General features: G+C 38.1%; 3 protein-coding genes and 1 long non-coding RNA gene across 5 annotated transcripts; 1 reads left to right on the forward strand and 3 right to left on the reverse strand.

Moving 5' to 3' along the window:
• Positions 1-217: 217 nt before the first annotated feature.
• mxra7 (matrix-remodelling associated 7) lies at positions 218-17654 on the reverse strand. Its single transcript, XM_077201118.1, has 4 exons — positions 17146-17654; positions 16569-16686; positions 12913-13009; positions 218-772 (listed from the first exon to the last, which is right to left on the reverse strand). Exons 1-4 carry the CDS (start codon positions 17419-17421, stop codon positions 658-660), a joined length of 606 nt encoding a protein of 201 aa, XP_077057233.1. The 5' UTR covers positions 17422-17654; the 3' UTR covers positions 218-657.
• Positions 17655-18509: 855 nt separating this feature from the next.
• Positions 18510-19763, forward strand: gip (gastric inhibitory polypeptide). Of its 2 annotated transcripts, XM_077201266.1 has the most exons (5): positions 18510-18546; positions 18626-18713; positions 19149-19286; positions 19363-19458; positions 19543-19763. In XM_077201266.1, the coding sequence occupies exons 2-5, from the start codon at positions 18631-18633 to the stop codon at positions 19550-19552; spliced, it is 327 nt and encodes a 108-aa protein (XP_077057381.1). In that variant the 5' UTR covers positions 18510-18546; positions 18626-18630; the 3' UTR covers positions 19553-19763. The 2 variants fall into 2 exon arrangements, with proteins under 2 accessions (XP_077057381.1, XP_077057380.1); XM_077201265.1 differs by lacking the exon at positions 18510-18546 and having other exon boundaries at positions 18618-18713.
• Positions 19764-20505: 742 nt separating this feature from the next.
• LOC143710282 (uncharacterized) lies at positions 20506-23402 on the reverse strand. The gene is made up of 2 exons (XM_077201267.1): positions 21278-23402; positions 20506-21051 (listed from the first exon to the last, which is right to left on the reverse strand). The coding sequence occupies exons 1-2, from the start codon at positions 22195-22197 to the stop codon at positions 20541-20543; spliced, it is 1431 nt and encodes a 476-aa protein (XP_077057382.1). The 5' UTR covers positions 22198-23402; the 3' UTR covers positions 20506-20540.
• Positions 23403-23581: 179 nt separating this feature from the next.
• On the reverse strand, positions 23582-25271 carry LOC143710283 (uncharacterized). The gene is made up of 3 exons (XR_013194511.1): positions 25208-25271; positions 23980-24088; positions 23582-23642 (listed from the first exon to the last, which is right to left on the reverse strand). It is a non-coding gene; the product is annotated as an uncharacterized LOC143710283 (long non-coding RNA).
• Positions 25272-27047: the final 1776 nt, after the last annotated feature.

A 27047-nucleotide genomic window follows, 5' to 3' on the forward strand; every position in this document is an offset into this window, starting at 1 on the left:
TCTAGCTATAATGATAATCATTATAGCTAGATCTATGGGCACAGATCTATGGGCAGTGTTTAAAAATAAAAACTATTAATAGCTATTAAATATACAATAAAGCAAAAGGTGTTTTTTTTATTTATAAAACAAAACTAATATGCATAATTTGTACATTTTGCATACTTGTAACTTAAACACAGTGTTAACACATAGCTAGAGTAAATAACCTGATATAAAATTTTATTTCAGTTCTTGCCGTACATTTTTAATATGGATTTGGTTTGAACTGACAATGCACTACACCCATAAAATGAAGCTAAAGAATATAAAATATCATAAAAATACTGCTACTAAACTTATCCAGACTTTTTCGATTCTTCATTACTCATTTTATGTACAGTATTATATGAATGACCAAATACATGCAAGTCATAAACAAATCCCTTTTTTCATATTTGAAATATTTTTAAATACTCCAGTGAATAGGTTCACTGAAATCTGTGACTTCAATAAATCCGATCCAATAAAATCATTTGTCAATTATTTGTGACAGGTATTAATTTGAACACTTGCATAACAAGTATTTGTATCTATTAAGATGACGAGAAGCTTAACAAAATCCACATATACAGACATCCCAGTGTGTCTCTCAGTACAGTCTTTTGAGTTGATCTGTCAAATAGAGTAGAGTTTAAGCTGTTCTTGTAAATCGCCCTCGGTCACGTCACCGAACGTGTCTTGTTTGTCTCTGAGTAGCTGGAAGATGGCAGCCAACTGCTCCTGCTGAACCCTGTAACAGAACACACCCACTTTATAAAATATATTGCAGTATGTACATTCTGTACCAACAGCCAATGTTGGGGAAAGTTACTTCTAAAAGTAATGTTACAATATTGCGTTACTCCCTAAAAACTAACAAATAGCATTAGTTATTTACTTTTCATGGAAGGTGATGCGTTTTGTTTTTTAAAGGGATAGTTCACCCAAAAATGAAAATTCTGTCAGTATTTACTCACCCTCATGTTCTTCCAACCCCGTAAGACCTTCGTTCATCTTCGGAAAACGAATTAAGATATTTTGGATGAAATCTTAGAGCTGGATCACTCCTCCATACTAGTCCATAGGCTTCTTCAGGGATTGAAACTTGTCAGCCCCGAAAAGTTATTAAAGACATCGTTAAAATAGTCCAAGTGACTACAGTGGCTCAATCTTAAAGGAGAACTCCGAGCAATTTTTAAGTTAATCTTGATCATATATCTTTGTGAGTACTGTCTATAGAAAAAAAAACGAACCGGATTGGTGCTTGTGACACGGAGCTGTTCCCGCAAATGCCCAGAGCTCCCACTCAGCTAAAACTGCAGTTATGGGGGCATATACACAAAGAGTGTCTTTGTGCCTTTTAACAGACACAAAATGCAATTAAAATGTCTGTCCAACATGAACAGGGACCTTACATGTGAACAAGATGCGTTTAGCAACTTAGCCATTGTTTAAATAGTGTTTTAGACGGCTAGCTGTAGTCTCGCGCTGAAGTCCCAGGGGAACTCAGTTGTAGCCAAAGGTAAATAGCAGTGTGTAGGTGAAGAAGAAATGGTTCGTGTTTGTGCCGTCTAAGGATGACTACACAGACACAACACAGCGCCCAAATTGAAGGATAAATAAAGTTTACATTACCTCCACAGTGGTTGCACCCGTCTTCGTCCACGGAATCGCTTTTATCTTCAACCGGCCCGCTGTGTTGTGTCTGTGTAGTCATCCTTGTCAAAGTGTTCGCCGCAAATGCGGTAATCTTTAGCGCGTAGTACTTGTATGGGAGTTTGCGCATCAAGTTGAAGTACAACTAGCCACAAATGCAGAATCTCGAGGTCATGGAAAGGAAGACGATGAAAAAAAGTTCTTGTATTTTCGCATTCTGTTGCCATAATTCGGAACGGCACAAACGCGAACCATTTCTTTTTCACTTGTGAGCAACTCTCCGATCATCACTCTTCACACACTACGCTCCTCCCACCAGCACACTGCTATTTCTCTCAGAAATCAGCGCCGTTTTGCTACAGCGAACCGAAAACTGTTTCTTTCGGACCCGTCATCTGAGAACTGATGATCCCCGCGGGATGGAGGAATTTACATCATTGTGTCACTCTAAATGAAGTCATTGCGTGATGACGTAAAAGAACCGGTGAACGAGTTTTTTGAACCGGTTCATTGAAATGAACTGTCCGAAAGAACCGGACTTCCCATCACAACTATTTAGCTTTGGCTACAACTGAGTTCCAACGGGACTTCAGCGCGAGACTACAGCTAGCCGTCTAAAACACTAAAGGTGAATTTAAACAATGGCTGAGTTGCTAAACTCATCTTGTTCACATGTAAGGGCCCTGTTCATGTTGGACAGACATTTTAATTGCATTTTGTGTCTGTTAAAAGGCACAAAGACACTCTTTGTGTATATGCCCCCATAACTGCCGTTTTAGCTGAGTGGGAGCTCTGGGCATTTGCGGGAACAGCTCCATGTTGCAAGCACCAATCCGGTTCGTTTTTTTTTTTATATAGACAGTACTCACAAAGATATAAAGATCAAGATTAACTTAAAAATTGCCCGGAGTTCTCCTTTAAGTTTATCAAACGTCGAGAATACATTTTGTGCGAAAAAATAAATAAATAACGACTTTATTTCAACTATTCATTTCCTTCTCTGTGGGCCTCGAGCCAGTTCACTAGTGTAATAGCGTAAGCTTCTGCTGTTGTACGTCACACGCATCACCCACATGACCAGCGTCGGCCAATAGTGAGCCTACGTGTGACGTAGCACTACGCAATCACACTACGTTAACTGACTAGAGGCCCAGAGAGAAGGAAATGAATAGTTGAAATAAAGTCGTTATTTTTGTTTGTTTTTGCGCACAAAAAGTATTCTCGTCGCTTGATAAACTTAAGATTGAGCCACTGTAGTCACTTGGACTATTTTAACAATGTCTTTAATAACTTTTCGGGGCTGGCAAGTTTCAATCCCTGAAGAAGCCTAGTATGGAGGAGTGATCCAGCTCTCAGATTTCATCAAAAATATCTAAATTCGAGTTCCGAAGATGAACGAAGGTCTTACGGGGTTGGAACAACATGAGGGTGAGTAAATATTGACAGAATTTTCATTTTTTGGGTGAACTAACCCTTTAATATATAAAAAATGAAAATGCTATTTTTGACACATGTAAAGGCCGTTTCACACCAAAAGTGAAATGAATAAGACTCAGGCTGGAGGAGATAAAAACTCACTACTGTACAGTAGAGGGCGCAGTTCAAACAAACCTTTCCGCTGTGTTGCCATTCTGGACTGCAAAAGAATGGGACACAGGAGAAGTTCAACACTTACTTCTAAACAACTGACTAAGAGTCATTTTTGCTTATTAGAATGGTTGAATTGGATCATCGAACATCAGCAGCAAAGACATTGGTTAATAAAGTGAGATTAATTACATATATTTGTTTTAACATGGACAGGAGAGGTGTCTGTCCATAAATGAGAAAACAAAGTAACTTGGGTTACTTATTTGAAAAAGTAACTCAGATATTTTATTGTACATTTGAAAGTATGCATTAATCATTATTTTAAAAAAGTAATCTGATTCCGTAACTCACAGCTGAATCCAAACATTTGCATAAACCTTGCAGAATCTGCTAAACATTCATAATTGTAATAAAATGGGAGGATTCATAAATAAAAAAAATTGTTATGTTTTTTTTTAATACTGCCCTGAATAAGCTATTATAGAAGCAATTTTTATGATCCCAATTATTTTGTAGATTCTGCAATATGTATGTTATCATATCACCACAACTGTTTAGTAATGACACTAGATCTACTGAGCTGTCACGTTTTTGTTTTGTTTCATGATCTTGTTTCATGTCTGTCATGTGATCCCGTTATAGTCGTGATCCTGCCATGTGTTCCCCATGTGAATGTGTCATGTTGTCATTAGTTGATTGTCTTGATTATGTTCACAGGTGTCCCTTGTCTAGTCATTAGTCTTGTGTATTTAAGCCCTCGTGTTTGCCATGTGTCTTTTTCAAGTATTGTTTGTGTAACAACTGTTTGTAAATGTTCATGCTTTGAGTTTATGCCATGTCATGCCTTTTGTTTTATGTTTGATCTTTTGTTTAATAAATGCTGCACTTGCATCTTCAAACTTACCTTCAGTGAACTTACAGAATATTTGACCTCAACATGAACTTAGCAGGTGCCCTTCATCGCGACTATGTTGAAGATTTTTGTGGACTATGTTGCTTGGTGGATTTTAATGATGTGGCACTCAAAGACATTTTCGTGTGGGTTTGAATGAACCCATTAGTTCACGGCTCCCTGGGAGAAAAATACACTGGTCCCTGGAGGAATACATCGACCATGCCCTTCTGCTGGGCGGTTCCTCGTTTACTGTGGGAATTGTGGATAAGAGGCTCCACAATCCAGCAGTGCACACCACAGCCAGCACGTCAAAGTCTGAGTCTCTTCACGTCATGCCTGCCGAGCCTAAGCCTCTTCACGTCAGGCCTTGTGAGCCTGAGCTTCTTCAGGTCTGGCCCTTCCGAGCCTGAGCTTCTTCGCGTCAGGCCTTCTGAGCCTGAGCTTCTTCACGTTATACCTGCCAAGCCAGAGACTGCTCGTGTCTTGTCTGCCGCACATGTGTCTTCGGACAAGATGGCCGCCGCGCCTGAGTCAGCTCCGGAAGATGCAGCGATGATCATAGTGGTCATTGTGTCTGTGGGCAGCACACACATCGGCTCCAGACCCTGAGCCCTCTGCCAAGATGGCTGCCGCCATTCCAGAGTCTCGTCCAAAGATGGCCTCCTTTCCAGAGTTTCCTGCCAAGATATCCGCCGCTACGCCAGAGCCTCTCCATGTCATGGATGATATGCCTAATTCAGGATCCACTCTAGGCCACGACCCCATAGCTCCACTCAAGATAATTTTTTGGAGGGGCAGTAGGTACCTTGCAAGGACCATGGAGGCCACGCCGCCCTGGCCCCCTGCACTGCTGGCTCCGCCCTGGCTTCCTGAATTGCCGGCGCCGACTTGGTCCCCTGAACAGTCTGATCCACCCTGGAGGCTTCATAGCTTGTCTGTCATGTGATCCCCTGTTATAGTCATGTCCTGCCATATTGTTCCCCGTGTGAATGTTTCATGTTGTCATTGGTTGATTGTCTTATGTTCACAGGTGTCCCTTGTCTAGTCGTTAGTCTTGTGTAAGCCCTCATGTTTGCCTTGTGTCTTTTTCAAGTATTGTTTGTGGAACCACTGTTTGTAAGTGTTTATGTTCATGTTTTGAGTTCATGTCACATCATGCCTTTGTTTTATGTTTGATTTTGTTTTGAATAAATGCTGCACATGGGTTCTTCAAACTTGCCTTCAGTGGACTTACTTACATGAGCAAAGCACCAAGATCTGGAGACTATTTAGCCTATTTACATATAATTGCCCTATTCAAATAATAAATTATGTAAATTCGTGACATGCTTATCCGGGTCTAAAGGAACAATGGGCAAACAGAGTGATTGTATCTCATCATTTTTTATTAACCTAACAATTGCAAGCACGCCTTTGTAAATATTTGGTCCCTTTAAAGTGTAAGTGAGTGTGGAACTTAGTCAGGGTAAACATCAGGCTATAAGGGACAGGCATTCTTTTTTTATTATTAAATGTACAGAACTGATTTCTGTGCCATGAAAATGAGATTAGCCTAGATCCTTTAGTCCAGGCAGGGGTACTCAGCAGGCAGCCGAGGCCTGTCTGCAGTCATTTTTTTTTGCCTGTGTCATGCTAAATATGAATACATTTTTATTATAATTTGCGTTCGAAAGTAGGATGAATATTAGGCAATGTGACTTTATGGTTACGTCATTTAAATGCAGTTGAGACTCCAGCAGGGTCTTTTTTCATTTTTCCCTCTCTGTAAATGGAGAGGGAAAAATGGGGACGGTTGCAGTACTTGTTGCATTTCCTTCAGTTTATTTAATTTATTTGTGCACAGACAGGGTGTAACCCACATTAAATATGGTCTGATCAAATGCACATTGATGGATCTTCTTTTGTCTGTTCTCAAAAATGAAATCAAATGTATATTTCTGCAAGCGAGGTTAAACTGGTTAACTGTGTCTAAGGCAGACAAAGGCATTTGTTTTCAAGACGAACAGGTCGCCACCACTGCGCAATACCCACAAATTGCCACCGGATGGTAGGTGTTCATTTCATAATCTGTGAACAATGGTAGCTTATTTCATGTATGAAATCGAATGTATCATCCTGTGGAATCATTTATTCACAGAAAGTATACGCAGATGTCCAACTAATAAAGATTTTCATCGCTGGCAAACAAAAGCGTGCATCTGCAAATCTGTCATTTGACTGTAGGTCCACGGCCACTTCATCCAACGCTCTTGATGTTAAGACTAAAGAGTGTGAAACCAGGAAACGGAACAAACCATTTAAACTGATTCACGAACCGATTTAGACGATTTCGAAGTTTTTGAGCAGAATCAACTTAAATCGTCTCACTTCCGGCGCTGCACGGTGGCGAAGAGTGTCTGTGGTGCACCAGTCAAGTTTGATTTGTTTGTTTTGTATGTTTATGTTTTTTAGTACCGTAAAACTTCAAATAATAGCCCGCCTTTTATTTTCCCAAATCGTCGAACTGCACCGGCTTGTATTTGAGACAGGCGTCTATATGAGACAGGCCTTTATAATTTAGTGTGGAGATGTTGTTCATTGAGATGTTGTTCCTAAAGTTTTTAATCTTTAAAAATCTCCAAATGCTCCACGTGAAACTGCGGTCTTCTGACCTTTTACTATCGTGTCCATTGATTTAGTTTAATATGCGCGAGGGAGAGAGAGCAAGACCGTGCTCGTGTTGTTTCTAGACGTGGGAGTGCGCGCGTCAAGCGCAGCAGTCATTCTATTCTAAATCACTCACCGATCAAAAAAGGCTTTGGTGGAACAAAAATTTGCTTTGGCGGATTAAATACAACCCGAAACTAAAAAACAGACCCGGCCTCTATTTGAGACCGGCCTTTATTTACCAAACCTGTCGCCACACCAGGCGTGTAAAACAGACAGGCGTCTATTTGGGACTCGGCTATTATTTGAAGTTTCACGGTATTTGAAACCTAATGGAGCCCTTTGGATGCGTTCCGTAGTCCTTCTTTATGGGCTGCTGTCGGTCGCTTATTTGCTCTTACCGGCTGCGACACAGATCTTAACAACAGGAAAGCAAGCCGCCACAGCTGAGCAGATCGGCCCGGTGACTGGGGACAATATGGTGATTGTCGAATTTCACTGGAATTGCAGAGAGAGTGTAGGAGGGGGAATACAGCATTAAGGAGACGGAGGAGAGGTCGGCATACCGGTGTTGTTCCGAATTTCGACTCCCTTCCTAATTATTACCCCCCTCGTTGAAGTCAGTACCTAATTGCCTAATCCTAACACCACCCCTAATACTAACCCCTCCCCCACAACTAAGCCTAAACCTATCAATACTAGAGGGGTAATAATTTGGTGATCCTTGCCAACACACGGTCTCTCTCCAAGCAACTATCAGAATTTCAGTCGGCTGTAAGGTATTTCACTGAGTACAGAGACATTTGTTTGCTTTTTTTCATAGAAACATGGCTTAAGACACAATTGACAACTCTTTACTTGTGAGAACTGATCGTGATCCACTAGTAACGGGGAAGAAAGTTTGCGGAGATTTGTGCGGCTACATAAACGAGAGCCAGTGCAAAAACTACACACTGCGGGAGTTCTATTGCTCTGAGGATATTGAACTTTTGTCCTTGTCATTAAGACATTTTTACCTCCCTATGGAGTTTGGACAATTGTTCATTACTATCGTATATATTCATCCCCGGAAAAATTTTCAGCCTACGTCAGATGTTATATATGATGTTGTGGCTTGGCTGGAAAACATTGCACCAGACGCCCCTAAATTTGTACTTGGGGACATTAATGGTTGTTCCATAGCGCATGTACTGCCCCATTTGTATCAGTATATTACTTGTCCCACCAGGGGCAATGTGCTGCGCATTTCATGGAAGACAGCTTCCAGAATCTCCACAAATTCAATGTCGGATTCGACAACAAACTGTTACTAAAGCATGAAGCAGTTCCAACTTTAAAACCAGAGGCAGCAGTTGTTGGGCCACAACCTGTAAGTAAGACTTAATAATTTTAAATGTATTTGCATGTATAATTTTAGACGTAATGCTTTAGTTTTTATCGAGGACGTAAACATCCTGCTGGCTTTAGTAGCCACTTAGTTATGCTATTTTGTGTGTCTATGACAAACGCGTACAAACATTTTGGACCTGAATTTGTAATTATGTACTAATTTTGTAAATGTATTTTCCATGTATCCTTTATGACGTAATTTTTCGATTTGATCAAGAACGTAATAAAATGCCAACGCTGTTTGTAGCTAGTTAGTTCTTTGCTATTTTGTGTGTATAAGAAAAACGTGTATAAAGTTCAAAAATTATATGTAATCGCAACAGCAAACTTCAGCTGCTGTTATCAGATGTTTTCACGTTCTGTTGCCATTTTAACACAGTTGGCACATGTACACCTAAAGAAAACGAAACACCGAGTAAACTAAGTTTTGTGAATAGATAAACGGTTGTTCATTATATCGACAAAACAATAACTTTAAAAAACGGTATTACTTAGTCATTTATTCAGTTATATTAAACATTTAATCAGGAGAAAACCGTATCTCAAAAGCTAACAAGCAGCAGTAGCATTTTCAAGTAACAGCATATCGAAATTCTTATATAATAATAGTAGAATAGAATAATAATAATGATTCAAAATGTACCATTCAGAAACGTTTTGTAAGAGCCGTGTTTGGGGAGGTTCTGCTTAACTCTCTTCATTGCCGCTTTCTGGGTCTGATTCTGGCTCAAACTGATACGCAGTATTGACACCATTATTTACATTTGACCGGAGCACATGCAGCTTTCGCCTGTAAAGGAAATGGGCGTGAAGTTTCCGGACTACGTGCACTACGCAGTTTTGCCAATTGCAACCAAGCGTGCCGCACAAGCCCTGAAAAGTGAAGCCAAAGTGTCTCGATCGCCCCCCGGTGACTGGTCCTAGTATAGCTCATAAACCCCGCCTCCCCGTGTTATTCAATGGGACGTGAGACCAACTAAACAATTAAATTACACTTCACATATCTTTTTTCCAAAGATAGTTTCTGTCATTTACTGTAGTTTTCATCACAATGATGTTATTTCAAGTGTTTGTTTTTAAAATAAGTTTGTTTTTAGTTAGTTATTTGATGCTATAAAAATGGTGCTGTGGCGTTGATTTCGCGGCTTTACTTCCTGCTCACTACTGCGCATGTCTGGTCCCGAAATCGCAACTGCGTAGACTCAAGTCCCAAGATGTCAGCGCCATATCGGGACAATGGCGGCTTCACTTCTCGCCAATGGAAGAGAACGAAGAGGCGTCGTCCATCTTTTTTTACAGTCTATGATTGCAACACACCGGCCCAGCTAACCAATCTGAGCCCATTGCCTGTTTCTGAGGGAGTGGTTTCATAGAATCAGGAAGTGAACCGGTCGTTCAAATGACAGAGGAGAAAGTGGCTTACAACAAAGGTGAAATTTATGAAAAATAAGGCTTTAAAAAAAACAAAACACAAAGACAAAGTTATATTGCACCCCATAAACACAGCCATGCAAAGAAAAAAGCAGTAAACCACCCCTTTAACGTTATCCGACAAACACCTAACGTTACAAACCGTAAAGTTGTGGAGTTGTGTAACAGTTTTAGCATTTTAATATTCACTACAAAGAGTATGTATATTTTTTATTAATATTTATTCATTTTTGGTACATTTCTTATTAAGAAATGCATAATTTATTTTTAAACTTATTTGTTGGCCAGTTGTGGTCTGTGCAATATTAAGTATAAACCATCTATTATGTTTTATTGTTCTACTATACTATAGTAATGATAATATTTAGAATAATATATTGAATTTAATAGGTGTCTCTCACATTGTCCCACAGCAAAATTAACATAGTGTAGATTAGTGTTCAATGTTTTATAATAATAATTTATTCTATTAAGTGTCCATTTCATTCATTGAACAGATTTAATACTGGGGGCATCCAAGTTATTTGACATAGGCCTATTTGAATTTTTTTTTTAAAGTAACACAATGGTTGCTACGGTTGCAAACGTGCTACGATTGGTCAGCACATTGTGGCCGTGATCTGATTGGCTTAGGTAAAGGGTGGGTGGAGTCCACTTATTTGTAGATTTGACTGCAAGTCGACGCTAGAAGTGTTTCAAAATCCACAAATGCATGAGGAGATTTACAAATGCACAGGAACCGATTCACAAATGCGTGAGGGGATTTACAAATGCATAGGAACCGATTTACAAAAGCACAAAAAACGGTTCACAAATAAATGCCAGGCCAAGTTGTGTTTGTGGCATAAAACACATTTGTAAATATAGATTTTTATTCGCAAAGCTAATTTTATTTATTTGTGAGTTTTATATTTTTTTTGTGAAACTCTTTACATTTATTTGTGGATCTTAATCTATTTATTTGTGAATGATATATTTTTGTGAATCTCTTTACATTTATTTGTGGATCATAATCTATTTATTTGGAATAATGGAACAATTCGCCCCCATATGATTGTGTATATTTTGAATGCCTTGAGTAGAACGAAGTTAAATGGGCTGTACAATATGGAAGCTTGTTTCCGCCACAGAATAAAACATTTTAAAAGATAATTGTGAGATTTCCTCAGAATTGCGAGATATAAACTCTCAATTGCGAGTTATAAAGTCAGAATTGAATGATATGAAGTCCCAATTGTAAATAAAACTACAAATTCTGTCTTAAGCAGGGTAAATGGAGTCTTAATTTGTAATTTGTGGCCCTTCGCATTTTATGCGATTTGAATCTGTCCCTCTTGGCCTCTGAACTTTAGTACCCCTGCTCTAGGCTGTAATTGTAAAAGTGAGTGCTGTTCACACAGAAAATGCCGTTGTTTACCTAGTTGAGTATATTGGGTCAATGCAAACTATACATGCAATGTTTAATGCAAACAAAAAAAACGTCTGAAACTGTGGAATTATAATATCAAGGTAAAACTGCCAGACTGAACTGTTTGCTGACAATTTCAAAATGTTGGTTATGGGTGGAGTTAAAACATAGGAAGATTGTTTGCATGGGTCATACATAATCTCAAGATAATAGATATTACAACACATCCTGTGAGTCTCTGAGGACAAACTATAAATGCAACAAGGGTAAGACTTACCCAAAGTGAACCTTGATTATACTGTACACATTTATATTATAATGATGTATACATGATGTACATGTATGTACAATGTAAATTAAATATTATTAAAAATCTGAGATCTTCATCTGGTATTGAGACAGAGAGAAAGGATGTGAAGAAACACTACCATTCAAAAGTTTGGGGTCAGCAATGATCTATTGAATTGATCAGAAGTGACAGTAAAGACATTTCTAATTCCACAAAAGTTTCAATTTAAAATAATAGCTATTCTTTTTCAACTTTCTATTGATCAAAGAATCCTGACAAAATCATAGTTTCCACTATAAAATTAAACAGCAATTTCTTTTCAAAACTGAAAATAATAATACATTTTTACTGAGCAGCAAATCAGCATATTACAATGATTTTCTGAATGATTTTAATGATGCTGAAAATTCAGCAGTAATAAACTACATTTAATATGTTAAAATAGAAAACAGTAATTTTAAATCATAATAATATTTCATAATATTAATGTGTTTACTGTATTTTGATCTAATAAATGCAGCCTCCATGAACATAAAAGACTTCTTTCAAAACCATAACAATAAAATCTAACCCAAACTTTTGAATGGTGGTGTACATTGTGGACAAAAGCTAAGTCCTAAACTATCCTCCTGATACTGGTAAATGTTCTCACTGGCCACCAGCACTTTTAAAAGTAAAAAAAATAACAAATAATGCTCATATTTGCCTACGCAAAGTGCATTAAAGCCATATTGTACCAGAATGCCCATCACACACCATCTTATTGGTGGAGAGGAGACAAAGTGATGAAGCCAATCAGTATATGGGGATGATTTGGACACCATGATGTTAGACAGCTCTAGGCCAATGGGCAAATCTGGACAGGATGCAGGGGTTAAACCCTGACTCTTTTTCCAAGGACATCCTGTGATTTTTTATGACCACAGATGGTCAGGACCTTGGTTCAACGTCTCATTCGAAGGACAGTGTTTTTTGACAGTATAGTGTCCCCATCACCATACTTGGGCATTAGGACCCCCTGCTGGCCTCACTAACACCTTCTCCATCAGCAACCTAGTTTTCCCAGGGGGTCTCCCATCCAGGTACTGACCAGACTCAACCCTGCTAAGCTTCAGTGGGCAACCAGGGGAGAGCTGCAGAGTGACTGCTGTTGACTATAATTCATAATAAGAATTATGCAAAAGAGAGCGAGAGATGTGCATGTGTGAATTACCTGCATCTGTGCAGTGTCTCTCTCTACTAACAGTGAAGCTGTGAGTGTAATTACTTCAAAACAGCTGATAAATATAATGCAGGGATTCAGTAGCAAACGTATTTTATTGATAAGTCATAAGGCAGCGTTGACAAGTTTCCATGCTTTCTGTGTGAGTGCAGCACGATCTCTGATCTCTGAGTGCGAGTGACGTGTGTAAGTGTGCTTCAATTAACTCACCGCATTAATATAGAACCGTGCTCAAACTGACTGGAACCACCTGTGCATTACATGTTTGAACGCACGCCTTCCAGCTAATCACAAATTGAGTATTCAGACAGAAAATGGTGTAATATGAAACAAATTGTGCTATATTTAGGGGTATATTGAATCACCTCTGCTCTTCCTCCAGTTCTTCTTTGGTCATCATCTTTTCAAGCTGGCAGGTCCTCAGCATTCCAGCCATGTACTTCAAGGGTTTATTCTCAGCGTCTATTGCAGAGAGGAAGATGTCAAACCACTGCAATATGTTCACAAATTTACCATCTTACAAGACACAAGTAAATTTTTTGTAAGTAAAAGTAAAGTGAAAACAGCTTCCAAAAAGCCAAACAGTAATGCTTGTGAAGCCTACAAACTGTGGATTTGTTAAGTAAATTTATCGTGTTTAACAAAAGTTTTTAAAAAAATTCCCTATTGGACAAAATCTGCCTTAAACATTGTTTGCCAATAAGTCATGGACATTTATTATCATAATTTTTTACACACGTTAAGTATTTTATGACCCATCCATTGAGATTCACCTTTGTGGCTGCTTTTTGCGATTGCTCCTTTCCTTTAGCGACAAGCTTTTTTGTCTTTTGATCATTTAATCTCTAAGAGAATTTTTTGTTAACATCAAAATGTGCATTTATTCTAAACATGTGACAATATGTAGGAAATTACATATAAAGCATACCAAGACCTATCCTTGTCAAAAAAGAAGTATACTTTAGCATTCTTTTAAAAAGTAATCTTTTCAGACGCTTAATTGTATTGTAATATAAAAATAACACATTACAGTTGTGGGATTACAAATTTAAGAATCTGTTTAAGATCTGCTGATTGTATGTCCTTACATAACATAACATAAAAAACTAAGGTAGAGTACATTGAATTTAGTATTTAAGGTTATGATGATGATGATATCAGCTGTTAAGCATGTGATTCCTGCCAGTCCTATTCTCTCTATTGTTAAATGAATCAGATTACTGAGATTCTCACCCTTTGTCTTTAATTGTCTCAGAGCCCCTGTCCCAGTCGTTGAATAGTCTATCTGATTGGATTAGTATATCTAGGCATTTGAATCACACTGTTATGCTGATGAGATCAGGGCTGGGGAATTTCCGGTAATGAGCTGAATCCTGTAATTCATTTACATGCTTTGTTTCAGAGTGTCTCCACCTCTATGTAAATCACTCCCCCTTGAAAGGTATGTAAGCTACAAGGTACACTGCCTTAGTTAGACTTGGATGGCTACAGCGAAGCACAGCGAAGTCCTCAATAAAGAATAACTTCTGCTTGAAAGATATCCCAACGTCTCCTGGTCTCTGCTTCGACGAAGGAAAAGTCTCCAACACAGTTAAAATGAATATTAAGTACTTTACAAGTGCTTTGGTATGTTAGGAACCACATAACATACAGTGTACTTCTTTACAGTAGGATCTAATGATTTAAAATGTACTTTAAAGTAAAATTAGACGTTGACATGATTGGTTTCAAGGTAGTTTGTGACGTCAGAATTTCGGAAACAGCAGCGACTGTATTTTTTTCACTGCAGTTTTGAAGAGAAAATACTCAGCAATGGTGTTGACTTATGAATTTGCACATGGTTTGTCTTAAAGCATATTAAAAACACCACATGGACATATAAACAACATTAAAAGCTTGATTTTCACCACATGGGGACTTTAAGTACATTTAAGTGGGCTTATATTTCATTAGTATTATATTTGCAAGTACAGCTTTTCTTAAATATACTTTAAGATTTGAAGTATGCATTCAATGCAGTTAAGAGCATTATTTTTCACAAGGGTAAACCCTACTATGACAAAGACAATTCCCCTCTGTTCTAAATCAATAAAGATAATGTATCAACAATGTGTACAACACCACTAAATGACTACAGGAGTGATCAAAGTTTTAACAAAATTTAAAAATATTTAATCATAGCATGTGGGTCACATTGAAAAAAAAAAACTAAAAATGGAACCTGAGAATGCATTCCAATACAACTGTTATTAATATAATTATTGGGTTAAACATTTTTATTGAATTAATTTCTGATACATTTATATTCACAAATCTGAGGTCCGAAAAATAGTTTAAACACTTGTGAAGCAGTAACCCACAAAGTCTTTATATTGCAGGTCCTTCTCAAAAAATTAGCATATTGTGATAAAGTTCATTATTTTCCATAATGTAATGATAAAAATTAAACTTTCATATATTTTAGATTCATTGCACACCAACTGAAATATTTCTGGTCTTTTATTGTTTTAATACTGATGATTTTGGCATACAGCTCGTGAAACACCCAAAATTCCTATCTCAAAAAATTAGCATATTTCATCCGACCAATAAAATAAGTGTTTTTAATACAAAAAAAGTCAACCTTCAAATAATTATGTTCAGTTATGCACTCAATAGTCAATACTTGGTCGGGAATCCTTTTGCAGAAATGACTGCTTCAATGCGGCGTGGCATGGAGGCAATCAGCCTGTGGCACTGCTGAGGTGTTATGGAGGCCCAGGATGCTTCGATAGCGGCCTTAAGCTCATCCAGAGTGTTGGGTCTTGCGTCTCTCAACTTTCTCTTCTCAATATCCCACAGATTCTCTATGGGGTTCAGGTCAGGAGAGTTGGCAGGCCAATTGAGCACAGTAATACCATGGTCAGTAAACCATTTACTAGTGGTTTTGGAACTGTGAGCAGGTGCCAGGTCGTGCTGAAAAATGAAATCAGATGGAAGCATGAAGTGCTCCAAAATCTCCTGATAGCTAGCTGCATTGACCCTGCCCTTGATAAAACACAGTGGACCAACACCAGCAGCTGACATGGCACCGCAGACCATCACTGACTGTGGGTACTTGACACTGGACTTCAGGCATTTTGGCATTTCCTTCTCCCCAATCTTCCTCCATACTCTGCCACCTTGATTTCAGAATGACATGCAAAATTTGCTTTCATCCGAAAAAAGTACTTTGGATCACTGAGCAACAGTCCAGTGCTGCTTCTCTGTAGCCCAGGTCAGGCGCTTCTGCCGCTGTTTCTGGTTCAAAAGTGGCTTGACCTGGGGAATGCGGCACCTGTAGCCCATTTCCTGCACACGCCTGTGCACGGTGGCTCTGGATGTTTCTACTCCAGACTCAGTCCACTGCTTCCGCAGGTCCCCCAAGGTCTGGAATCGTTCCTTCTCCACAATCTTCCTCAGGGTCCGGTCACCTCTTCTCGTTGTGCAGCGTTTTTTGCCACACTTTTTCCTTCCCACAGACTTCCCACTGAGGTGCCTTGATACAGCACTCTGGGAACAGCCTATTTGTTCAGAAATTTCTTTATGTGTCTTACCCTCTTGCTTGAGGGTGTCAATGATGGCCTTCTGGACAGCAGTCAGGTCGGCAGTCTTACCCATGATTGCAGTTTTGAGTAATGAAACAGGCTAGGAGTTTTTAAAAGCCTCAGGAATCTTTTGTAGGTGTTTAGAGTTAATTAGTTGATTCAGATGATTAGGCTAATAGCTCGTTTAGAGAACCTTTTCATGATATGCTAATTTTTTGAGATAGGAATTTGGGGTTTTCATGAGCTGTATGCCAAAATCATCAGTATTAAAACAATAAAAGACCTGAAATATTTCAGTTGGTGTGCAATGAATCTAAAATATATGAAAGTTTATTTTTTATCATTACATTATGGAAAATAATGAACTTTAGCACAATATGCTAATTTTTTGAGAAGGACCTGTATAAGACAGATTAACATGAAATTAGTAAAGAGGGTTATTATTATTATTATACCAGGCGATTGAGCATAATCCTTCAGAGCATTCCTTATCCCTGACTCAGAGAAATCCTCCCCCCATCCAATGAAGGAATCAGACTTACACACTTCTTCCTCTTTATCAGAGTTTGAATCCTGAGGTAAAGACAGAATCAGTAAAAGGTTGAGTAGAGAAATAGGTAACACTTTAGTTTAGGGTCCAATTCTCAATATTAAATATTTGCTTATCTTTGTCTGTTTTTGAAATCACTACACTTCACTAGGATATCAGCTGTTCATTAGTACTTTTAAAGCACATTTAATGCATTACTCTGCATGACCATATTCTACATCCTTAATTCTATTCCTACCACCCAATACCTAAACCTAACACCTACATTACTAACTATTAATAAGCAATAATTAAGAGTCTATTGAGGCAAAAGTCGTTGTTAATAGTTAGTTAATGGTGGTAATTGGACCCTAATCTTAAATGTGACTGAAAATATTCAAGAAATAATCTTCTTTGTGTTTTTAATTGTGTTGTAATTTATTTATATATTTTTACTTGTAAACAATTACAAAAGCAGAATAAAAAGCAGAATAAATCCTTACCTTTAAATTTTTCAGAGTTTCTTCTTTGGCTTTGAGGCTCTTTGCACAAGATTGCAGCTGTTGTTTGGTTTCAGTACAGTGTTTCTCAGGATGATACTGTGAGGAAGCTCCAGGCTCTGGACCAGCTCTCTCCTCCACAACAGAAGCACTAGTTTGATGGGTGCACTTTGACGGCACGGGGCCTTTATTTCTGCCCAAAACAACTGCTGCTACAATAACTGAAAGCAGCGTAAATAGCATCGCCGGCCAAAATAGATCTGAGGTTGCATCCATCATGACTATGGAATAACTTTCTTAGTATATCCGATTAACTATTAACTAACGCTGACGTAGGCGTTTTCTTGTTTGCTGACACGCGTATTTTAATAAATGCATAATTTGACAACGCGCAACTGCGACAAATTGATCTGTTTTTTAAATCACTACGTTTGACTCTATAGATCAGTCCCTACAGAAATAAACACGAAATTGTATGGATCTACTCACACCGGAAGTTCTTATTTCAAAATAAAAGCTTTAGAAATGTCAGTCACAAAAGCACTGAAGCATTACAAATATTGATTATTTTATCGAAGATATTTGAACGAACTTAATTAACTTCGTATTATTTAAGTATTGCGTTTGTAAAATAATAATAATAAATACAAATTTGTACCTTTAGTGTATAGTGGACAGGCATATCCACACAAATTAAAACTTTAATCTGTGCCAAGAACATGCTTACATTTATAATACAGGATGTGTATATGCACACATTGCACAGAATATATTCAGATCTATGTTGTCAAAATGTTTACAACATTACCTGTAAGACGATCTTGTTCAAAATATTAATAGCAGAATTAGTAGAAATAGAAGAATTAGTAGAAATATCAAATATCAAAAATATAAATTAATAATACCTCTTTAACATTCTTTCCTTTAATAATTGCATGTTCATCACCACAGTTGTTATGGCTACAAGAACATAAGAACCTTTCAGAAATATATAATCTGTTTGCTTTTCTTTAAAATGCCTGAAAATGTACACCTCGAGTCATTAGCTTGGTACATTTCCTTGCATCAACAAACACTAGTCAGATTTTGTATAGTGAAAATATGTTTGACTTTAAAAACTAATGGTTTAATGGTGTCATTTCACTATTTTCAGTTCCACGAAAAATGATATTTGTCCAGTACAAAGCACAAAGAGTGTAAAAAGATTTGACACAGACTGTAAAAAAAGCAGCCTTATCAGATTTTATGTCTATATATATCTCCTGGCCTCATTATTAATTGTTTTAATGATGTGGAAATAAGTTGTTGTTCTGCTGTTAATATCACATTGTATAAAAGACCAGAGAAGATTGCTGTATGGTTGTGCACCAGTTTAAGCCATCATAGGGACCAGAACAAAAAAAGGTAGGTCTAAAATCATTTGAATTCAACTATACTTGTTGTCAATGGTGTTTTCTCATCTTTTTTTGACGTATTAAATAAGGAAAAATGAAGGCTGCCGTATTTGCATTGGTTTTGATATGCCTGGGAAGTTCATGGTCATGTGCAGGATCCCAGCCTGTTGATAGCAGGTAAGATCATGGATCATTGAGTATCATCAAATCAATTTCAAATAATACATATGTATATGTATATAAAAATGAGCCAACGATAAAGTATGATAAAGTTCCATGTGTTCGTAACTATTAAAATGAACTAACATAAGCATTTATTAAATTTAGTTCATGTTAATATCAACATTTACTGTATTATTAAAATCAAAACTTGTATCTGTTAATTTATTTAATGGACATAAGCTTACATGAAATAACAATGAACAGCTCTATTTTGAAATAACGTCACAAAGATTAATAAATCCTGTGACAAATTTATTAGGCCTAATGTTAGTTAATACAATAATAACATTGATTAAAAATGAGGCCTTATTGTAAGTGTCAAGACAAATGAAATAGAAGATTGTTTTGTTTGTATGCTTTATTTGTTTTGCTTTCAAATATCATTAATAGCTCAACAAATGGCATCCAGAAGTTTAGCCGTCGTTATGCTGAATCAACCATTGCAAGTGACATCGGCAAAATTATGGACTCGATGGTTCAGAAAAACTTTGTAAACTATTTGCTCAATCAGAGAGAGAAGAAGAGCGAGTAAGTTTGGGGAAATGGACAGCATTTATATATTACATATTCAGGTTGCGTAACAGCATCTAATGTTCATTTACAGACCAACTATGGCAGAGGATTCAGACACTCACATCTTCAATGACCTGCCGAAAAAAGAGTTTGTGATGTGGGTTCAGAGTAAATCCGATGCATTCAAGTAAGTTGCTTTCTGCAAGTGAAAATATTCAGGATTTACCATCATGTAAATAGCATTTTATCATGTTTTATTCGTGACCCATAGGAATCAGTAAAGCTAAACAGGACGTGCCTCTAAAGCGAACTGGAGAACCAACCCGGCAAATTTGAAGAGCAAAGGAGCAGAATATGTTACGTGATTGGCACACTTTTTCCTAGACATCTCAATGGCAAAAAGTGTCCAAATCACCCTGAATTTACCCCTGAATATCTTCATGTATCTCTAAATGAAATTCTTTTAGCCTAATTAAATTGTTTTCAAAATCATCAATTGTCATTTGTGCCTTTTTTAGCATCAGAAAAAATGCTGTTTGAAATGTCATCTTTTTAGCTCAACAGAAGAAACTGGTTTGGAAAAACATAAGGCTGAGAAAATGATGACAGAATTTTCTTTTTGGGATGAACTATTCCAGAATCCACTTCTTCAATGGCATAAATCTGGTTTATAATAGTTAACATTATAGTCTATTATAGTTTATTATAGTCTGAAATAAAATATTTTAAAAAATCAACCTATTTTTATTGCAACATTTCTCATTTTCATTTAGTTTAACTTGATAGTCTATACTTAACTAAAACGGAAATAAAAATCAATAGACTACATAAACATTAAAAAAAACTAATAAGAATAACAAAAACACAACTAAATTACTTAAGCTAATTTTAAATATGGATAAGAATATATATATATATATAATAGTATCTCAAAGATATTTAAAAATAAAAATAGCATAAATATGTGAGCAGGGTCCAACAGAATGATATCAGTTTAACCTCATATGCCACATAAAAAGGTAGAAAGGTAGGACATCTAGTGGTGAACATATGAGGCTACAGGTGAAAATGTCACATTCTCAAAACTAAATTTCACTTTGAACACACTCACACAGAAAAACAGATAAACTGAGACAGACAGACACAGTTGTGTTCAGTTGTTGGATTAGCTAATGTTTTTTGTTTTGGTAAAAAAGAAAAGTCCGAAATATTTTATAAAAATATGTTTTATTTGCTTTAAATGTTTTTCACTGTATATTTTCTTGATGCTCAGATGATGAGAGTGAAACCACAGCCATATGACTTGCTGAACCTGTTATGTTTGTTGATAAGCAGGTGTTTCATGGATGGATCATTGACGTATCTTTCGTACAGTAACTGCCTTTGTATTTTCTCCTCTTTTCTGTTCTTCTTCTTCTCTCTCTCTGCAGTGACCTTTTTCTCTGCCAGTTTATAAATGAGAAGAAGTCCCTTCTGCTTTCTGCTGGACTTCTGGCTGGTCTTGTTGCTGCTTTCAGGCTCCTGTACGTCTGTCTTTTTCCCCTTTGCAGGAGGTGGAGTAATATCTGCTGCCTGCTCTGTCTTTCTATCTTCTATCTTTGCTTGTCTTTCAGGCCTTCTCTTTTCATCTTCTCTTTTTTTCATATGTGTGACTTTTGCACTGTCTCCATCCATCTCCGTCCAAGCAAGCTTTGCTTTTGCTGGTGGTGAAGCATATTCAGTCTTTCTCTCCTTTTTCATTCTCCTTTCTTGTCTCAAATCCACCTCCACTATTTCTACACTGTAAAAAAATAAATGTTCATGATTTATCATCACAACTTTTTATCTTTTGTCAAATCAATTTACATAATGAATGTGGTTCATGGCATAATATTTTGAGTTTCTATTAACTAAACCAATTTCCTTGTATTTACTCAAATATTTTATTTCAATGATCTCAAAATTTTAAGGCAACCAGGTAACTTACTTTAAGTTAAACCAACAATAATTGTTTACAGTGTACACACCTTGTCATTTTCATTACAATAGTTTTATCTTCAGCCTCTCTCTCCTTTTTTATCATCTCTTCCTCAGCCTTTGTATCTTGAGAAGGACTGACATCCACCCAAGCATGTTTTGGCTGTGCTGGTGGAGTTGCACCTGGAAGTTTTATAGTTGAAGAGTATGTCTGTCTCTCCTTCTTTGTCCTTCTCCTCCCTCTCCTTTCAGGTGGACGCTCTTGCTCCACCTCAGCTGGTGCCATCTGAACCATCAGTGGTTCTGCCACAGTGGAGAAAGATATTTGCTCCTCAGAAGGTGGAGTGAGATGCCAAGGTGCTTCCTGAACCATCAGTGTTTCTGCCACTTTAGTGAAGGAACTTAGCAATTCTTTTTCAAGTTCTTCAAACTGAGCCATCAATGGTTCTGCCACAGTGGAGAAAGATGGCAGTATTTCCTCCTCAGCATGTGCCTCTTGAACCATCAGAGTTTCTGCCCCTTTAGTGGAGGAACTTGGCGATTTTTTCACCTCATCAGGGGGAGTTTCCTTTTCAGCCATCAGTGGTTCTGCCACAGTGGAGAAAGATGTCCATGTTTCCAGCTCATCTGGTAGAGGGTGTTGCGGTGCCACCTGGATCAACAATGGCTTTGCCACTGTGCAGGAACGTGGAAATATTTTCACTCCAGCATGTGGAGTTTGGGATTCAGACTCCTCCACTGGAATCATCAGTGGTTCTGCCGCACTGGAGAAATCTGGAAATATTTCCAGCTCAACAAGAGAGTCCTCATAGTCCAACTCTTTCTCCATGTCAGTGTCTTCTGGAGGTCTCTGGATGGGCTCCTCCTGAATGCTGCTACATCCTAGGTTGCCATCACTGCACTGTCTTGACAAGTGGTGTTTTGGCAAGAAGAAGCTTAAGCACCCAAAAACTTTGCTCAGAAATGTCATTTTCGCAATGGATCGCAATCGATCACAATGGATTGACAAATAGGCACTTTTCCAAAAATCCAATATCACTAACAAAAATCAATTCTCTGATATGTCTGCTATGATACTTCTGCAATAGATTGATAAAATATCCAAAAATCCGATTTGAATATGGCAAATATCAACAGTCTTACTGTTACAGTCACTGCTAATCGCTGTTTTCTCCTTCTGAACTCAACAGACTGATGCTCAACTTGCACTTTACCGCGGCCCGAATATTATGACATCATAGTGTTTTATAATGGAATTCTAAATAGCAGCCGCCATTACGGCCAAAATCCTTCATTTGAATCTGCTGAGCTCTTTTCAATAAATCGTTTGATTCGGTTCACAACTTCTCTGAACGAGTCGTTTATGATGAGAGATAACTAAATGACAATGAATCAACGTATGTTTCGAAACAACGTTCTTTTGTTCTGTCCTACCTTGTCAGTTTTTCCTACCGTAGCGCAAATAGCCATATCTATCGGTTCATACTACCACATCGTAAGATCCTACTGCCCGTTTCTGCTTCGCGTCTGTGACTACATCAAATAATTCAGTTCAACTTAGCCGAAGATTCTTATTAGGCCATGGTAGGGTGATTTTACAGTGAAAAGTAACGTTACCTGGTCAGATTGTCCAATGAAATAAACGGGTAGGATGATTTTACGGTGCAAAATACCTCATCAGAATGTCCTGCCATGAAATAAACAAGTAGAATGATTTTACAGTGCAAAATACCTCATCAGATTGTCCTACCAGTAGAAAAATATACAGATAGGATGATTTGAGAGTCTAAGTTTTTAGTCTGTAGTCCCTGGACAGATGTTACAAATTTAACCTTAAACAGATGATAATGTAAATTGATGATGTAAATTGAAATATGATTAGTTATTGAGATAATTTATAATCACGCAGAACAATATAGAAAAGATATTATTAATCAAATTCATTTCAAAATTCAAAATCATGCAACACAGAGGCACAATACAAAACAAGTAAAACAATAAGTTATTCATATAAATATGAACTAAATAAGACCGCATTGTGCTGCAGACTGTTATCAATGCAAATGATAAAGGGAAATACATTCAAACTACACATTTTTTGCACATAAACCCATTTAGGCTATTGAAGTTGCAACATTTAAAATGTGCCCATCTATTGCAGCTCTCACACTGTACCTGAAAATAAAAGAAATTAAAATATTTGTAAATTAGAAAATTTAAAACAATATAGAATCTAAAAATATGAAAAGAAAAATAAATTTAAATAACATAATTCAAACAAAAAAACATGGCACATAAAGTTAAACTATTGCTTTTTGGGTGTGTATTATAAGTTGTATACCATTTCAATCATGCTTTCGTTGGGGTCGTCTTCTTCCAGCATGCTTCGAAGCACACAGTACTCCTCTGCATTACCTACACATCTGTTAACATTAAAAAGATAAATATGAATTCATTGGACAATCATATCATAGTGTACTAAATATCAACATAAACGCCATGAAAAATACTATCTCAAACCTGTTCTGAAATTACATTAAATCAAATCATTCTTGCATTACTTTTTGCATCCTTCGAGTTATTTTCTACTCTATGATTTTCTTCTCTATCCCCTCTGTATATTTGGATATTCTTACTTGATTAAATACATTTTTCAGAGTGAAGATAGCATCTCCAGAGGTGTACTACATGACATACTGTACATTACAATACATACATTACTACGGTATTACAGAATTAAAACAGCACTCACCTCGACATCCAAGAAGTGTGCAGGCTACTTTCATGCGTGCTGAGCTGACTGCTTCAGGCGTAGTCTGAACATTGCTGATCGTTCCTGTCAGCAGGTACTGTTCAGCAAACTGAAACATTAATTGACAGATGATTTAATTCAATTCATTATAACATTTCCAGACCTGAAGCCACTTGTGCAAATATATGAACACATAAATTCAATACTCCACAACTGCTGGAATCCAACTGAAGGTCGTGCTTCAGGGTCCGTAATTGCCACTGGGCCGTTGGCTCATCACACCTCAGTTTAAAAAAATTCCTAGATGTTGTCGAGAAATTTGTACTGTTTAGAATCGAATAGCATTAAAAAAAAGATCTAACAAGGTTACCTCCAGTTCCGCAGAATTTTATGTTCATAAGAACGTTCATTTCCCATTGGTCAATCAGAAGGAGTTTTTTTTTAGGCATGTTGATAATCTAGAATATTATGTCATGTAATCATAAGGTTTTGGTTTTGAAATATTTTTAGATCACTACTAACAACTACAGGAAGCTGCTTGGTATAGACACTATCAAACTCTGAAATACTTGTGCAAATGGAATAAAAAACATTTAAATTATTGACCAAAAGCATCAAAGAATCTCTACAGATTATGGAGAACATGTTAACACTGGGATTTAGTTATTTGCAGGTGAATATAACACATATGAATATAAGTGAATGGTAGCATTATACTGAGGACAAATTCCAAATGGAAGTGAGCATCCCTATGCCCTACTCCCTTCAAAGGGCAGAGCCCTTGAAGTGGGGAGTTTGCAGTGAGCAGGGCACTTACGTGACATTATGTAGCCGTTTGGAACGTACTTGGTGAAGGGAGCGATGAAAGACAATGTAATTTCCTCATTATCTTCATCTGGGAATGTTCCCACTCTAAAAAAAAATGTTTATAGACAGACTCACAACTTTAAAACTTGCAGTGTGTCATCTTTGACCCTGCATTACCTAACACATTTCTTCCTTATGAAATTTATTTAAACATAACATGACAAACATTTGTGAAATATATCACGAACACGAAGAAAACAACTTGCTCTGTTGGTAAGTTAACTCGAACACTCCCACCATCTAGCTTTAAAATGAATCACGAGTATTCTATTGGACAATAGCCCAAGATCACTAAAGAAGAAGAAAAAAAAACATTTTCTATAATCTTACTCGCAATGTACTTTGAGAAATACACACGCACCACAAGAATCCAATGTGCTCCAACGTTCACAGGGCACAGCCAAATGTCCTCAATGGGAAACGTCTCAGGTTACGTATGTAACCCTGGTTCCCTGATAGGGAACGAGACGCTGCGTTTGAGACGCGATGGGAACGCTCTGCGTGATTACGTCGTGAAGCACGTGTAAAATCAGTCCAATGGAAGCCCACTACGACATAGGTGACGTCATAGACCAGGAAACTATATAGCAGCCCTGAAATCAGACCGCGACAGCTTCTGAAAAACCTGAAGCAAGTCGATCAGGGCATGCAGGAAGTATGGCAGGCAAACGCAGGGTCTCGTTCCCTATCAGGGAACCAGGGTTACATACGTAACCTGAGACGTTCCCTTTCAAGGGAACTCGAGCTGCGTTTGAGACGCGATGGGAACCCCATACCCACTACGCCATAGTGACAAATGCCCGTTCTGTGTGAAGTCCTGCGCACACTAAGAAGCAAGCAACCTCGCCCCAGGAGTGGAGAGGTCAAGGTCATAAAACCTGACAAATGTATGCGGAGAGGACCATCCTGCCGCATTACACATGTCAAGAAGGGAAACTCCCGAAATTAAGGCCATAAAGGCCGCCATACTCCAGTAGAATGGGCCCGCACAGCCATAGGTGAAGGCTGTCCCGCCGCTTCATAAGCCAATGAATAGCCTCGACTATCCATTTACTCATCACCTGTTTAGATGCAGGGCATCCTCTCTTGAGTGACCCAAAACAAACAAATAATTGCTCAGATTTACGCCACAGAGAAGCTCTGTGAATGTAGGCATCTAAAGCCCGGACTGGACATAACAGGTTAAGCTGTTCCTGATCTGGGGTATTAAAGGGAGGAGGATAAAAGGCCTTCCGCACTATTGGGCCCCCAACATTTAGTGGGACCTTAGGAATATAACCCGGTCTAGGGTAGAGGAATGCTTTCACCATACTAGGTGCAAATTCCAGACATGAAGGAGCAACCGACAGAGCATGTAAATCACCAATTCTCTTGATAGACGAAATAGCAAGGAGAAATATAATCTTTAGAGTAAGGAATATTTCTGAAACCTCCTCGATGGGCTCGAAGGGAGCCAAGGCCAGACCCTCAAGTACAATGGCCAAATCCCAAGCCGGTGCTCTAGATTGCAGTGCAGGCCTGAGCCTCAATGTACCACGGAGAAAACAAATAATAAGAGGATCTCTCCCAAGAGAAGAAGCCCCGAGAGGGGTGATAAGCAGATATAGCCGCTACGAACACCTTTAAGGTGGAGGGAGATAATCCAGCAGAGAAACGGTCTTGAGGAAATCGAGAACTGTACCAACCGGGCAGTTAACAAGATTTAAAAAACGTTCTCCACGCCATGTAGAGAACAGTTTCCATTTCAATGTACATAGTTTTCTCGTGGAAGGAGCTCTGGATTGAAGGACGGTCTCAACGACCTCAGTCGAGAGACCGGATTCTATGAGCTGGGCCCCCTCAGAGGCCAAGCCCACCGTTTCCACAACTCCGTTTAACCCTTTTCTATTATGTGCAGGATCCATAGAGAAATATTTGGCAGAAGTTTACACGCAGCCAGAAATTCCGATTAGGGAACCAGTCTCTCGAGACTGGCCTCTGGATTTGATTGAACAATCATTTCGGCGCCCTGAAGCGGCGAACCGGCAGGGAACAACCGAACTGACCGTTCTACAACCCTCCTCAGAGGATTGCACGGGGACGCTGACACCTCGGCGCCCTGAAGCGGCGAACCGGCAGGGAACAACCGAAGTGGCAGCGCTGCGACCCTCCTCAGAGAGTCGCACCCCAGCAGAACTCCCGGGAGCATTGATAACGGGGGG

Source organism: Siphateles boraxobius, unplaced genomic scaffold (assembly GCF_051911475.1).
Source record: "Siphateles boraxobius isolate OS27281-9 unplaced genomic scaffold, OSU_SipBor_1 46, whole genome shotgun sequence".
Lineage (NCBI taxonomy): Eukaryota > Metazoa > Chordata > Actinopteri > Cypriniformes > Leuciscidae > Siphateles > Siphateles boraxobius.

Excerpts from the sequence above, each read along its gene's own strand:
- mxra7 (XM_077201118.1), bottom strand. The coding sequence starts at position 17,421 with ATGATGGATGCAACCTCAGATCTATTTTGGCCGGCGATGCTATTTACG. Across the intron at positions 16,687-17,145 it reads AAACTCTGAAAAATTTAAAG|GATTCAAACTCTGATAAAGA; the intron begins GTAAGGATTTAT and ends TCTTTACCTCAG. Across the intron at positions 773-12,912 it reads GAACTGGAGGAAGAGCAGAG|GGTTCAGCAGGAGCAGTTGG; the intron begins GTGATTCAATAT and ends GTTCTGTTACAG.
- gip (XM_077201266.1), top strand. The coding sequence starts at position 18,631 with ATGAAGGCTGCCGTATTTGCATTGGTTTTGATATGCCTGGGAAGTTCA. Across the intron at positions 18,714-19,148 it reads TCCCAGCCTGTTGATAGCAG|CTCAACAAATGGCATCCAGA; the intron begins GTAAGATCATGG and ends TATCATTAATAG. Across the intron at positions 19,287-19,362 it reads CAGAGAGAGAAGAAGAGCGA|ACCAACTATGGCAGAGGATT; the intron begins GTAAGTTTGGGG and ends GTTCATTTACAG.
- LOC143710282 (XM_077201267.1), bottom strand. The coding sequence starts at position 22,197 with ATGACATTTCTGAGCAAAGTTTTTGGGTGCTTAAGCTTCTTCTTGCCA. Across the intron at positions 21,052-21,277 it reads ATTGTAATGAAAATGACAAG|TGTAGAAATAGTGGAGGTGG; the intron begins GTGTGTACACTG and ends ATTTTTTTACAG.